The sequence below is a fragment of the Lissotriton vulgaris genome, chromosome 2_1 (genome assembly GCF_964263255.1).
Source record: "Lissotriton vulgaris chromosome 2_1, aLisVul1.2, whole genome shotgun sequence".
NCBI classification, from domain to species: Eukaryota; Metazoa; Chordata; class Amphibia; order Caudata; family Salamandridae; genus Lissotriton; species Lissotriton vulgaris.
In genome coordinates this window covers 83,867,500-83,882,709 of record NC_141687.1, presented here as the reverse complement: position 1 = coordinate 83,882,709, position 15,210 = coordinate 83,867,500, and the positions used below count along the sequence as shown (strand labels likewise).

The following is a 15,210-nucleotide window of genomic DNA, read 5'->3' as shown; positions in this document are numbered from 1 at the left end:
GATTCACCTTAGCAGCCCCTACACCCATCTCACAGGTACACAACTGGCACCAGTGTGTGCCTCAGCCATACCAATTTCATATTGATTTGACCATGTTAATTTTGCTAGGGATTTAGCATATCATTGAATTGCAAGCCTATTGTGTTCTGGACGTTTCATATGACACATTGTTCTATTGTATGTCCATTGTGCACACACTTGGCATACATTTAGTGTCAGCATCCCATTTGCCACCAGGGTCTGATCGGTCATGTGTTCAAATGCCCTATGTGAGCATATTGTGATGCAGGATAACAGTGTTGTACATACAACGGTAGAGGTGAAAGGCACAAATAATAAGCATTCAGCAAGCTTGACTTACCGCGGCCCAGCACCAGAGCAGTATGTGGTCCCTGGACAGATGCCAAGTCCAACCTAGTAGCAGAAGTCAGTGGGCGTCTTGGGTTCTGGGAGGACCGCATTGTACCTACAATGATAAGTTTGTTTAGCAACTTTACATTCCTGCTGCCACATGTTATGCATAAAATTTCTGGCACAGGACGGGCACAAGCATTCATGGTCACCACCGTTGCAGAAGTGTGTCATACATTATGTAATGAGTGATCCCACATATAACTTAGATTGGGCCCACTACCTTGATGCTACCCATATCACAATGACATTCCTACGAATCCAGAGGTAAAGTCCACTATCGTGTTTTGTGGATGTCCGGAAATTATCCATCCAATGTACGCAGTACATGATCAGCTGTGTGGACTGTGCTGAATAAAGTATGTATGAAAGATTAGAAGTTGGACAGTGTATGCATTGTCAATACTACAGAGACTGGTATCTCACTGTTTGGTCTTCATTTCCGTATCGGTGCAAATGCTATTTCTTGATTAGGTCTACAAACACTATTACAATATGGTGTGTACACCCTTTTGACATGTTGTGGCCCTCGGTTACAGGATTGCTTTCCCCGTTCTGGGTCTGTTGGTGTAATAAATGTTGTGTACCACATTTACAAAGGTATGATGAGCCAAGACATTTTATAATTTGTCTTTCGCTGTTCACAAATATCATATGTTAAAGGTGAATGTCCATTGACAACGCCAATTGTGATGCAGCAAATGTAGCATAAATGGTTGTCTTACATAGCTGGGCACTATTTGTCCCTCTGTCATCTTCTGACGATGTATGCATTTTGACCATCTCCTGTCCACTTTTACTTACCAGTTAGTGTGGTTGACATGCCTTCCTCCGTACGTTGCCGATTCCTCATATGCGATGTGGTGACCTCTGCTACTGCAGTTGACTGAGCTCTGGCTGTATGTGTCAATGGGTGAGAAGAGAGAAAAGTAGACAAATGGGAAATGTGCTTGTGTAACGTTTCAGGGATTTGCCCATATCTTCTGTGTGATAACAGTATTACGCGGAACTGCCGCAGACGGGGCAGGTAGGTGCAGTGGTGTGTTGGGGATGTAATGGCGGCATAGTGGAAATTGGACAACAGGATATGTGTTGGACATATTTACATCAGAGGATGCTCTCACCATCTGCTTAGTGATTTAGGCTGGCACAGGGTGATGTACTTTTTGGAGATTTGGTGGCAGGTTTACAACCCCCTAGAAAATGAATTTACACTGTTGTTGCATCACTTCTGTGACACAACGGTGGTGTATAACAGACAACACATTTAGGATTATTCGCAACGTGACGCTACTATGTTGAATCGTCATGTTGTGAGGCCCTGCGCAACGTCAACTTGGAGGTAGGCACTGTGTGCACTCCTTTGGGATATGCCGCGTCCAAGTGAGTCAGTGTAATCTACATGATTTCACAGTATCACTTATCAGAGGCCGCTGCAAAGCAACCTTAAGCCTGCTTGAAGGAGTGGCGCAGCACGTTAGGTATGGGCAGTGCATGGACATTGTTGGAGTTGCAACGCTCTTGCGACACAACTTCAGCAAAGCCCCCCTAGACACCATCAGATTCAACACACATCTGTCTATCCCTGCACCACAGTGCACCACCATATGTACACGGCACATCCGTGTTTGCGCAAGGGTTGAGTTGCATGTCACATTGGTACTGGTGCTTCCCTGCTAATGTTTGTCTTTAGCTAATTTATTTTTTTAACTTAATTTTAAATTTCCATTTGTCATTGCACATTTTCAGTCAATATGTACAGTTGTTGAATTAGCTGGGTTGTGTATGTATGGCATCAGTACTGTGCACATGTTTTTAATAGGGTGGGGGGTATTGGCCTTTTCTGATGCAAAGGATTCTGGGACTTGTGGTGCTACGTAGTGGGTGACCCATGAGTCTCTGACTAACCATATATTTATATACACTTTGGACAATTTCCATGATCACTATGACAGTGTAACACAGACAATCTCTTCATGCACTTTTTCTTTCCGTTCCACTTACCTGGTACCACGTAGCGGACATCACTGACAGGCAGCCCATGGACCAAGTGGGGGTGTATAGTTGTGAGGATATCCTCCTCCAGCGTAGTGAGCTGCAGGCGGGGTGCAGGGCATGCAGCAGGGAGGATTCTGCTCAGTTCTATCCTGGAGTATTTCTCCTTGACCCTCTGCCTTTCGTCCTGCCACTTTTTTTTTATGTCCTGCACTGTGCGCCTGCCTCCCCAGGGCTGAGACAGCAGTGGCTATCTGCTGCCATAGTTCTTGCTTCTGTGCCCCACTGGTGCAGTATGGTGGTAGCCCATATAGGCGCTTGTGGTGCCTGACTATGTATTCCACAAGCATGGTGGTCTCCTCTGCTGTGAAGTTTCTTTTTCTTCTCATCTCCATGTTCTGTGGCACTGGAAGCGTTGTAGTAACAGTCTCTCTGTGGCCAAACCTGTTTCTTCACTGTGTGCTGCTTTTATGTGTTTTGTGGTACTGGTCAATTAGTGTTAATTGGCTTCAGCTGGAGCGTGGTGGGGGATGGTAGGCAGTGGCAGCATACACCATGGCAAAATGGAGCTGTTGGCTGGGATTGGCTGCTGTGTGTCAGCTGATCCATGTTGGGGGATGGGTGGACCTTGGCCAGGTGTTTACCCTTGGCTAACATGACTAACGGCCAGTAATCGTAAATTGTGGCCCGTAATCGTAAATTGCGGCCCGTAATCGTAAATTACGGCCCGTAATCGGATTGTACGATCAGTCGCCGTAAAGTCCGCCAAAGTGCCGTAAAATCCGGCCCGGTGGCGGAAATTACGGCCCGGCGGCGGACGTAAAGTTAGTAGTCGTAAATCTATTCTGTGAATCCCGAAAGTAGTAAGTGCATTCTGTGAATCCCGAAAGTAGTAAGTTCATTCTGTGAATCCCGAAAGTAGTAAGTGCATTCTGTGAATACCAAATAGTAGTGAGTGCATTCTGTGAATACCAAATAGTGGTAAGTTTAGGATTTAGTTTAAGTTCATTCTGTGAATCGGGCCCTCTGAGAGTATCTTCTTTCAAATTATGTCAAGGTTCTTAATGCAAAACCCACGGTTACTTTAGTTACACCATCATTTTTGCAGAGTACAGCACCTAAGCCACACAAACTTGCATCCACAGTAGTAAACGTGACCTTCCACACACAGTTGTAGTGCAAGTGCTGCGCAAACACCTTTTGTCCAAAATTGGGTTGGCCTTTTTTCCTTTTTAAGTAGCATTTGAAACTTTGATTTACTTTCGCAAAATATTTTAACGTTTTTTAATAGAAATTTTAGATTCATAAAAATGAATGCAGTTGATCCCTTATCATTGGGAAGGGGAACCTTGATAATGCTGTTGATTAAACAATAGTACATGATCCGGGTACCCAGCTTTATGTGTTTTGAAAATGCATACGTTTTTTCGGAAGGTTATCCCCCTGTTTTCTAAAATAGACAAAAGTTATTCAACAGCAGTATCATTCTTTCTTGTTAACAATCAAAATGTTACCAGGGAAGGTCAGTCAGTAATTAAAAATGCTTTATTTGGTTTCAGTACCATAAATATTTGTTATCATATTAAAATATGTATTACAGAATCATGAAACCATCAAGCATCCGTACAACAGGTTATAGATATATTGAGATATATCAAGCATCCGTACAACAGGTTATAGATATATTGAGATAAAATGTATTCAATAAAACCATATTACATATATAGGAGACAGTTTGACCATAGGAAATTTGAAGGCTTGTCCGTAATGGCTTGCAAACCCCCTCACAGAGTGCAACTATGTTTAACAGACCCCTGAATATAATTGGCTACATCCCAGCAAATACAAGGTGACGAGAGCATTTGAGGATATAGCAGTGCTGACCTACATTGTCTGATATTGGCAGAATTCAGAATAGGATTCAAGAAATGTATTCTACGTACATTATAGTCATCGCAAAAAAAACACAAAAGGGAAAGTAGACAGAGGTGAACCCAGAGTTAGGAGGACCCGGTGCTCTAACATGTTTGCGATGGAGTACTCTGACCACCAATAAAAAAGCTGCTTAGTCTGTATCTGAAACAGTTGTGTATACACTGTACAAGTTACTTAAGGTACCCATGTAAGAGAGTGAGCTCTGGGTCTGACGAAAGTGCTTGTAGCAGTGGCTCTGATTGGCTCGGTGAAGATTTTTCAGGGTGGGGTCTGTTGATGTTAAGGAAGACATGGAGGACATTTTTAGTCCAATTAAAGTTGAGGATCTTTAGAAGAGAATGGCAGCAGAGGTGACGGTCACGCAAGTGACCCCACGCTCGTATATTGAAGGTTTGGGTGAAGAGGGGTGAGAGCAGTTGGTCAATCACAGTGGTTTTGTTCCTCTGGTAAAATGGCTGTGTCTGTTGAAGCTAATGCTACAATATGAGGGGTTGATTGACCTAGATGAAGGCAGAAGGTTGCACTAAGGTACATTAGTGCTGAACACATGAGGTAGCTTCAGGGTAGGGGAGGCCAGAGAGGCGGCAAATGGCTGGTCTCTACCAAGCAAAGTGAGGGGCAACGAGGGAGAAACTCTATGGTTGCTCCAGGGTGGCAGCTGTCACTAAGGCTCAGTCTTAGTGGCAATTAAGTTAGAGCCTAATAGACCGAACATGTAGTGTGTGCTGTGCTTTTTGGAGGCAAAATCCCAAAAATCCGTTTTTATAAATGACTGAATTCAATTTAAATGAATGAATAAGGTTTTCTTGGATCTTATGTCCAATCAGCATGATATGATTCAGAAGAAAAGAGAAATGTGAAAAATACAAAGAAACAATGTCATACTTAAACTGAGAAATAATATATACAAATGTCAAACATTAGCACATGCTCGGACAAAATATTCAATTACTAAACTGTAAATACTAAAAGCGGGCTATTAATTTTAAATAATGGAGAAGATTCAAGAGGCTCTGCGGCAACCTACAGGCTCCCAAAGGAATTATATATATATATTTTCCTTTGATCATCGGAATCCGAGGCTTTGGCAAACAACATATAAATTACATTTTAGCCTATTAATGCTAAAGTTGCTGCAGGATAAAGTCTTTTAGAGGGCCGGATGTGGTGCTTAATCCATAGATGGTCTACATTGCGAGAGGAGGTCTTCACTGATTTAAATGTCTTGTGCTGATTAGTATTGGCCATGTCAAGAGGCAACTAGCTTAGGGACTCGACTCTGGGCCACTGAAAGATGTGCCACTTTTGAGAGGGTTTGCTTGCTGCATATGTGCATCATGCAGTTTGCACAGGACCTTTAAACTTGAGCAAGAGATGTTTAAAATCAGAAGATACTGTGACTTTTTTTGTCTTTCCTAGGTTTCAGGAAATAGGGCATGTGGGCACTGAACCAAGTAGGCTTTCAAAGTGTTTGGCCAGTTGGGGGGCAGTGTGAGCCCTCCCTGGCCAGCTTGTGGTTCCTTTGTTCCACAACTTTGCTGGGTGCAGGTGAGAGCAGCACTCCAATCGCCATCTAGTAGTCCTGGGCAGCCATGAGCAGGGGTTGCAAAGTTCAGCCTCATAATGTGGTGCCTTTATTTTTACATAATGTACAGAGGGAGAAATCGAATCATTATAGGCACTAGAATATCAAAACAGACTACTTGGGTGATACATGAGGATAGATAAAGGAGCCTACAGTGTTTAGCAAGAGAACGAGCAGGAAGTGTCATAATGATAAACACAAATGTAGTTGCAGCAGAGCTTTACACTGGCTGGAAGATTATGGCAGGAAGGGTGGAACTTTACAGTCTAAGATGGAAATGCAGGCAGCCATATTGTAAGATGAACCTTCCTTTATGTATTGATTTACAGTGGTGGTGCAATGTAAGCAAAAGGTATCTTCTGCGCATGATTACTATATGTAAGTACTGCAAATAAAGTAGTGTGTGGTATACGTTCAGCATAACTTACATAAACGTACCTTGTTATCTCCTTTAGTTCAGAAATTGACAACGACGTAGAATGCTAACAAATAATCCAGTGTCTTCCTTTACAGGTGGATGGAACATGCCGTTGGACAGTAGGTACGTGACCCTGACTGGCACCATTACCCGGGGCAAAAAGAAGGGCCAGATGGTGGACATCCATGTGACACTTACTGACAAGGAACTCCAGGAGTTGACCAGGTCCAAGGAGCCTCTGAAGGATGACGCACAAGATGGGAAGAAGAGGTGCGCTGTTGGCTTGGACAAGGGTCCCCAGATCCTCCTGTGGAGTATCGCCTGCCTCCCAGTCATCTTCGTGCTCTCCTTCGTCTTATCGTTCTACTATGGCACCATCACATGGTACAACATCTTCTTAGTTTACAATGAAGAGAGGACATTTTGGCACAAGATTACCATCTGCCCCTTCCTGATGATCTTTTACCCCTTCATTATTGTGTCTGTGTCTTTCTCCCTGGGCCTCTACACCGCCATCACACAAATCTCCTGGTCATTCAGCGAGTGGTGGCGCGCGGTGAGGGATATGGAGAAGGGGTTCTGCGGCTGGCTCTGCAGTAAGCTGGGCCTGGAAGACTGCTCCCCTTACAGCATTGTAGAGTTACTAGACTCGGATAACGTCTCAGGCAGCCTATCTGGGAAAGGCTCGGCTCAGGGAGTGGATACCTCTGCAGTCTGAGGATTTGAGTCAGTCTAACTCAGATTTAAGGTCAGATTAAGGTCACTGGTAATTTTCCTGGTTTTAGGCACTTTACAGCAGGCGCAAATTGAAAACAGTAGTCCTCTGCACAATATTTGGGCCTTTCACGACATTACTACTTACGTTCATATATTATTTTATGTACTATGACATATTAGCTACTGATCATTTTTAACAGTGTTGCGTTTTAGCAAGACTGCACTGCTGGTGTGTGAACCACCATAACCATGTGCAGGGAAGATACAAAACTGTTCCTTGCAATATGCGTGTGCCAAAAAACAGATTTGTGGATCCCTTCGGCTGCTTTGAAAACTACTTTAGGATTATGTGCAATGAGACATTTTTATGTTTATTTTTATCTTCGCTCTAAATATTTTTTTTGCCCTTTAGTGTTTGTGTCAGTCAAGGCATTTTTAAGTGCATTTGATAACAACAGTACTTTGGAAAATCTTGAGTAAATCAAATTGTTGCTTTGATGTTTTGGGTCAGTCTGAGTTCCTCTTTCAGGCCTAGCTTTAATTTTGGTTTCATGCGTAACCTGGGCTATTCTTCCTCTTTCAGTCCTAGTTTGGGTTCCTGTTTCAAGCTCAGCCCTAGTTCCCGCTCGATTGTCCCCCTCATGTATTTTGTTGAAAAAGAAAACATCTTTATTTCTTGGCCACGCCCTTTGTACCTTTGAATCTTCCAGAGGTTAATTATATTGGTGGTCAAGCATCGTTCACCCTTCGGTGAGACCGGCACACCTCCAATGGGGACCAGCACAGCAACCCTATGATGTAACTTAGTCTGGACTGTCTGGAGCACCAGGAGCAACTTCCAAATATTTTAGGATCCCTTCATGCATAGAAATGCCATTTGAAAATGGGCATAGTCATGTTTGCTAGGAACGTATGGTATGTATTTTCCAAATGTAAAGCTCCCTCGTTACTAAGCCATTTTAAGACACACTCAGTCCCATAGTGTCTCACTTCAGTCTGTAATGGTGCCTGGTGCTAATACTATTAATGCTGTTAATGGGACTGATTTTTAGAGCTTGTAGTTAAACAGAATATCTGAAACAGAAATATCATGGACCAAAATTTCATGCTAAGAATATCCAGGACACAAATATGGTGACTGTTAGTTTCTATAGGTATGCAAAGTTTTACTATAGATACTTCCTCATATATGTACCTTGACAATATATACATCTTCAAGGTATGTAGATATAGAGTTAAGAATAGTAAATCAATCCTTATCTATTTGCACTGCCCGTCTCAATATTTTAGCCCTTGAAATTTGTGACACGATATTATGTCCAGATGATATTTCTGTTTTCGATACTCTGTCAGTGATCCGTATAGCACACACTGCATTGCCTTTTGTCGCATAAACTATTTCTGACTTAATAGCATTCATTTTTATCAAACTGAGAATAGTTTGAAGGCTGAGCAGGCCTCTCCCTGCACGACTTTAAGCCTGGAGACGTACAATGATTTGACAGCAGATGTGCACCTGACTAAGTGACCGTGCCAATTTATGTTTCAACTTGTACATTTCTCACCACTATTTACAGGCGCTTCTCCTTTATCAGATTCTTTCACTGTCTATTTGTTTTTCAATATCTAAGGACCTTTCATCTTTGTCCTGTTTTTCACACATATTTTGTTCTCATTTTAGCAACTTTTTTACATTTTATGATTTAAACATGTAACCAATCATCAAGGACCGAAATAATTTCTGAAACTCTTGTACTCAGTCAGGTGCATCACCATGGATTATAATTAATCTATTAGCTGCCAAGTCTACGGATTCCGCCAAAGCTTGCTAATCTGTGGCCCTATCCAGGTAATTCTGCCTTCCAAGTCAGTGATCAGGTGTTTAGCACATTAAGAGATGTTTGTGCTGGCAAGTCTTGTAACGGTGGAAGTTAAGAATATTGTAGCTTGGTTTCCAGCACATTGTTTGTGTAGTGAATAAGTCAATAGCTCATCAGTTTGGCTTTGCTACTCAGCACACCTCGTGAATTTGTCACCACGATCAATGCATGGATTGTGTTATTTTCCATCTCTGACAAGCATCCTCTGTTGTTTAGCAGACAAAGTGCACCGTACTATGTTTGTAACGTTTGATTTCATAAAAAAGACCATGTTCTTTGTTGCAGGGAGGAAGACATGGGTGGGATGCCAGTCATTGCGTGATATTTGAATCTTACACCTGGTGGGCATCGGACTGCTTGTTTGCACTTGTAAATAGAGGAATGTCTGCACATCTGACTCGGTTGCACTGTTTTCTTCGAGGGTTGCAAATGTCGGGGTAAGCACGATGCCAGCCTGCATGACATTGGAAAAGCATGTTCGGCTGGTTTTGTATGGCACTGATTAAATATGTGTAAGAGAGTACAAGGCTGTGTGTTGTTATTCTTCAGAGTCTAAAAAAAGTGCACTTTGGTGTCTAGAGGAGTCAGAGGAATGGGGACACTTTTCATCATCTCCTTTATATTACCAAGGTGTTGCTGAGCCCAAATATTGCTTTCTTGTTTGTGTTAAATATATCTTCTAGTTCCCAAAAGCCATGATCTCTCATGCATGATCAAACAATATTAGCATCCAAATAAACCAAGGATGACATGAGGAGCTAGTCAATTCAATGTTATTTGCAGCAAGCCAGTTTATGACATTTAATTTACAAAGATTTAAATTTAGGGGGGCTTCATTCTAATGCTGTGTTTCAAGATCAAAGACATTTCAGCTCCCACAGTATTTTTACTTACCATTCAGCTTTTCTGCCTCTAGCACCATAAGGCCTCATAACACCCACAGGCGGGTTCTACTTTTGCTTTAGTATACCCACTGTACATTGTAACAAGGAAAGAATTTTGCATTGGACCTCTTAAGGTACCTTTGGAGTGTTGACTAGTAAAATATTCCCATGAAATTTTAATTGGGCATTGGGCACTTATTACACTGCAAATTTCTCCAACACTGTGTGCACCTCTTTATGAGGAGAAGTGTGGCTCAATGGTTAGAGTGGCAGACCCTGATGCAGAGGTCTAGCCCGGGACCAGGGTTCAATTCCCTGCCTCGGCGGGTCTTGGGCTCAAAATTCCACGGACCTGATAATTCTCGCCTCGGTGCCTATTTCAATCATGGAGTCCCACTCTGCAACTCTGGGCAATAGCTTGCTTAATCTCCACAACAGCCCCCACAACGATAAGGATGCCTGGCCTCCACCTCGGGGGTGCCCAGGAGTGGACCCCTCACAGGGAAAGCCAGGATGGGTTCCACAGCGGTATTCGTACAAGTGCCTTGAGACCCTTGCGGGTGAGTAGTGCGCTATACAAGTATCAATTTACATTTACATTTATCCGTTTTATCTGTCTTTACCTGTAAACAACTCAGGTGTTGTGTAGTTCCTACTAATCTGTAGTATTTGCGTGTTTGTTGGACAACATAAACTTTGGGCGAGGTGCCTAGACTGAAACCTGGCAGCCCACAGGAAATGTTGGCCCAGAGACCAGCTAGCTCCCAGTGCCACCATAAGCCCCCCTAATCCTACCAGGGAGTGAATGGTTTCTGGCAACCACTGAACATGACAACGCTGACCCCGAAACAGATGAGCATCTTTCTCCCAGTCACTTGTGCTTCCTTGTACTCCGAGAAATATACAGAATACACAGTGGGGCGTTTTCAATACATGTATCGAACCAATGTTATTCTTGTATAGAATACATGTGCTGCAATAATCAATAGAGAGAAGCAGACGAAACATGCACCACAAGAGTGAATAGTAAATATAGTTCTACCATGGTGCTAAAACAGTGTATATATGCAGGCATATAAACAAGGAAGTAATCAGGCGTACTCCTCCTACGATGCAAACTGTACTCTGAGTGTACCTAGAGTGTGTGTAAGTGTGCAGCCAAGAATCCAACCGAAGGACAATCCAACCCCATTACCTGCGGGAGAGAATGCAGAAGCCAGAAGAATCTTTTTTATTGAGTAAACAAAACTCAAATACAGTGCAGTATCATTAACTTCAAACAAGCACAGTGCATTAGTACGGTATCAATCAGCAGAATGCATTAGACCAGATCCCTTGCATCATTTCTTGTTGCTCCCTTCGCCTTTGGACATCACTCTCCCAAGTGGTCTCTTAGCAGTGGGGAAGTATCATTGAATGGTGTGCATATCATCCCTCTACTTTCGTTCCATGCTCCCCAGATTCTAGACTAATTTTGTGGACATCCTCTTCCCTCGTATACCACCCTTTCCGCCTGCATGCACCAATCCATATCTGTCTCCCAATCCCTGAATTTGAGCCTAGCAGCACCTTTTCAGGATCTCACTATGTTACGTTTTGCTACCATACACCAGGGTAGACCCACGTTCTCTCTGCTCTTGAAAGGTCTGTTGTGTCCCATATGTTCAGAAGGCACCATCGGGTTGAGACCTCCATTGTTTTCTGACAGGTTAATAACAGTGCCGATGTTACCTTCCCCCAATATGTTTGGAGAATTGGGCATTCCCACCATTGGTGCATGTATGTTCCTAAGTGGAGAAGTGTGGCTCAGGGGTTAGAGGCGGCAGACCCGGAAGATGAGATCGGTCCTGGACCAGTGTTCAATTCTCTGCCTCGGCGGGTCTTGGGCTCAAAAATTCCACGGACTCGATAATTCTCGTTCCGGTGCCTACTCGACTCACGGGTTCACACTCTGCGACTCTGGGCAATAGCTTGCTTAATCTCCACTACGGCCCCTTGCGGCGGGATGCCTGGCTTTCACCTTGTGGATACCCTGCTGGGGTTATCTCACAGGGGAATACCAGGACGGGTTCCCAAGGCAAGCGCCTTGATGCCTTCGGGTGATACGTGCGCTATATAAATCGCAATACATTTACATTTACGTCTGTCCACAGCCCCTGGGACATGCCTTGGGATTCAGGGTACCATTTTGACCAATGCTGAACTTGTATAGTATGCTCTGTGTAGGATTTTGAGGCAGAAGCCAGTCTTGGCCACAACCTGGATACCCCCTCATGGAGATGTCAGAACGCTGCGTGGTGAATTCTCAGCATGCAGGGACCATCGGTGTCAGCGAAAGTGCCTCCTCTGCTGATCTTTTTGGATGCTCATTATTTATATTAGAAAGCATCCTTGTGATGTACTCAAAGATTAGCAATGGTATGGATATGTAGGTAGATCTGTCGCCACGTGGATGAAGAAATGTGTACTTTGTGCGTAAATAGGCCTTGTACATGGTGTTCAAGGCATCGTGATAATGTTATCGAAACTAGATGTGTAAACAGCCATATTTACAAAGAAAATAATCCAACATCCTCACGCATGCGAATATGTGCAAAAGATCACAGCAGAAATATTATTGTGCAAAATTAGGACAATGTTAGAAAATTAACAACTTTGTTATTTGGACCTAACCCCGGCACATAACACAGGGGTATCCTAGTGCTTGATGACATGTGGTTGAGCAGGTGACAATGTCCAATAGAATCTGTCCGAATTCGCACAGCAAGGAACGTATGTTCAGGTTCTTCGTTTAATTCCAAACAGGATAACATGAGGATGATGATGGCAGAGGCTTGAGGGTTTATGCTCTTTTTTCCACCATTGTTCTTTTATCCATGCTGGTAGTGTTTTAGCTTGCTTTTAGGATGCACGTTTCATGGTGGTTCCCAACTGGCAATGCATGATCACAAAGGTTTATGATTATTGCCGTTAAGTGATTTATGAGCAAGCATAATAATCGGATTTGTTCTCTTTATGCCAATGGTTGCAAATATGTATTTTTAAGTATGGGTCTTCTAATCACAAATCATAGGCTATCTTTATATAGATTGGAGCCATAACGGCTGGACAAATACATGTCCTCTCTATTTTACAAACCACATCTAATGTACTAATCAGTTGTGTCAATATCTTACAGTTCATGACACCACATAAAAACATAGGCCCCTTCTCTGCAGATAACGTTTTCAAAAGAGTAGTTTACTCACACTATGAAAATTCCTGTAGTCCGTCCAAATTACAAGTAGAGTGAGTTTCACCCAAATGTATTCATTATAAATGTCCCATTGAGATCTTCTTTAAAGTTCACTTGTTTGAACCAAAACTTGTTTTGTCCTTGGGAATATTGAGTCCTTTTTCAAGGTTAAGAAGCTTACTTTGCCTCACCAAACCCAATCAGAGGGCACGTCTCACTTCCTATTGAGTCAAAACAAAGCCCTCAGTCTATCCCACATCCTGGATTTTGTTCCTAATTTCCAATATAAAAGCATCCAGTCTGATAACCACGCTAACACTAGAATACGATGGGTTACTTCACCAATATCAATCAAATTAATGTGTGCTTCGTCAAGGTTTTTTCTGACTGCATAGCTTTGATATGCATATGTATTTCTAGAGTGCATGAATTAGATGGTATCAGCCCCTAATTCTGAGGCCACTCAGCGCATTATGGGGCACTTCTATGCCTTTCTCACACATACTGTTTAGGGTATGCAATGAGAGTTCTTTTGGTATGTGGTTTGTGGAATAGGCCACATCTGGCCCTACTAAGGCATATGCTACAGTGGAATTTGATGCATTGCAAATCCCTTTTTTCCACAACCGTATGAAGCGAAAAATCCTGGAAAAGACCAAAGGCACAGTTGTTAAGTGCACTTCAGATATTTTATCCTATATATATATATATATATATATATATTGATCAACAAAAGTCCGCCAGTCTCCCAGCCACACACGGCGGCGGGCTCGAGTGAGGAGGCGACCCTCGTATTATTTCCACAAAACAACTTCACCTTCAAAGAAGTTGACTCGAGCCCAGATCCTTTTTGCGTGAAGCTTTATTTCAACACAGAATGTCAAACAACACCCGACGCGTTTCGGTGCAGCCGCACCTTGGTCACAGGTAACAGTGTTTTCTCCCATCACAATTTTAAAGTAAAGTTACATCAAACAACATAAACGTAGGACTACTCGTCCTCACACCAGTGTTTGTTATACCACAGTTTGGCGGCCATATTTGAATGTGTTTTTGATCACAAGCGTAATATACACCGTATATATACAAAAATTATAAGGACAACTTAAATCCTGAGGACCATAGCCAAAGTACTGAAACTATGATGACAATTTGAAAACTTATTGCGTTTAAATGTCAAAAAAGCATACAATTCTGATAAGCCAAGTATCTGATTGTCTGTTTTGCCCCAGTGGGCAAGTATACCTGGCTCAGATATCTTTCACATTAGAATTCGGCCCCAGTGGGCATTGGTTCGCTAAGCTGAGTATAGCCCCAGTGGGCATAAAAGCTTCCAAATAGTTCCATCAAAGTGTCCTTAAACTCAAAAAAGTGCTTTTCTTGGGTAGACTAGATGCATTATCTTGTGCTTCCATCCTATTAAATCGGCAGCAACCAGTGGTTTCACATCCTCACTGTGCGGCGACATGTGTGTCTCCTACAAACATAAAAAAGTATAATCACTTTAAAGTATACACAAATATTTAAAAACAACTTCGAAGACAGCTTCAAGTTAGTGATTTTTAAGGGATTCATTTGTTAGAGTATCTCAGTATGGTGAATGCATTAAATGGGCTCCTAAGTTAAATGGACAGATAGCTCCTCATCCTTATTCAACCCCAGAGGGTAAGCAGTGTCATATTTGATTATGAACCCCGACTCAAGTTGTCGTAATTGTCTGAGTCTATCACCACCTCGCTCCGATAGTGAGACCCTGTCCAGGACACAAAACTTGAATAAACTTAGATTTTTACCATGAAAATCTTTGAAGTGTTTTGCAATGGGATAATTTTTATCCTCATTAGTTATGGCCCTCGTGTTCTAGTACACGTTTTTTGCATGGATGTTTTGTGCTTCCAATGTACGTCAAGGGGCATGGACATTGCAATGCAAACACACAGTGGTCAGATTTACAAGTCAGGTGATTTTGAATCCTGAAAGGTATGTTATTTTTAGATAGGGTTATTTCTTTCCTATTGACACTGTTTTTACAGGCTTTGCACGAGAGACAGGTAAAGAAGCCTTTGACTCCCTTGGTATCTTCTTTATCCTTTACCATGTTGCTACAAAGCACATCTTTCAGGGCCGGACATTTTCTGAAGGTAATCATT

General features: G+C 42.6%; 1 protein-coding gene across 1 annotated transcript in view; it reads left to right on the top strand.

Moving 5' to 3' along the window:
• TMEM169 (transmembrane protein 169) overlaps positions 1–9,462 on the top strand; it is a 75,535-nt gene extending 66,073 nt beyond the window's left edge. Inside the window, exon 3 of the mRNA XM_086954494.1 lies at positions 6,440–9,462. Within this exon, the coding sequence (XP_086810620.1) occupies positions 6,440–7,062 (623 nt within the window). The 3' untranslated portion in view covers positions 7,063–9,462. The remainder of the gene's footprint in view (positions 1–6,439) is intronic.
• The last annotated feature ends 5,748 nt before the right edge of the window (positions 9,463–15,210 follow it).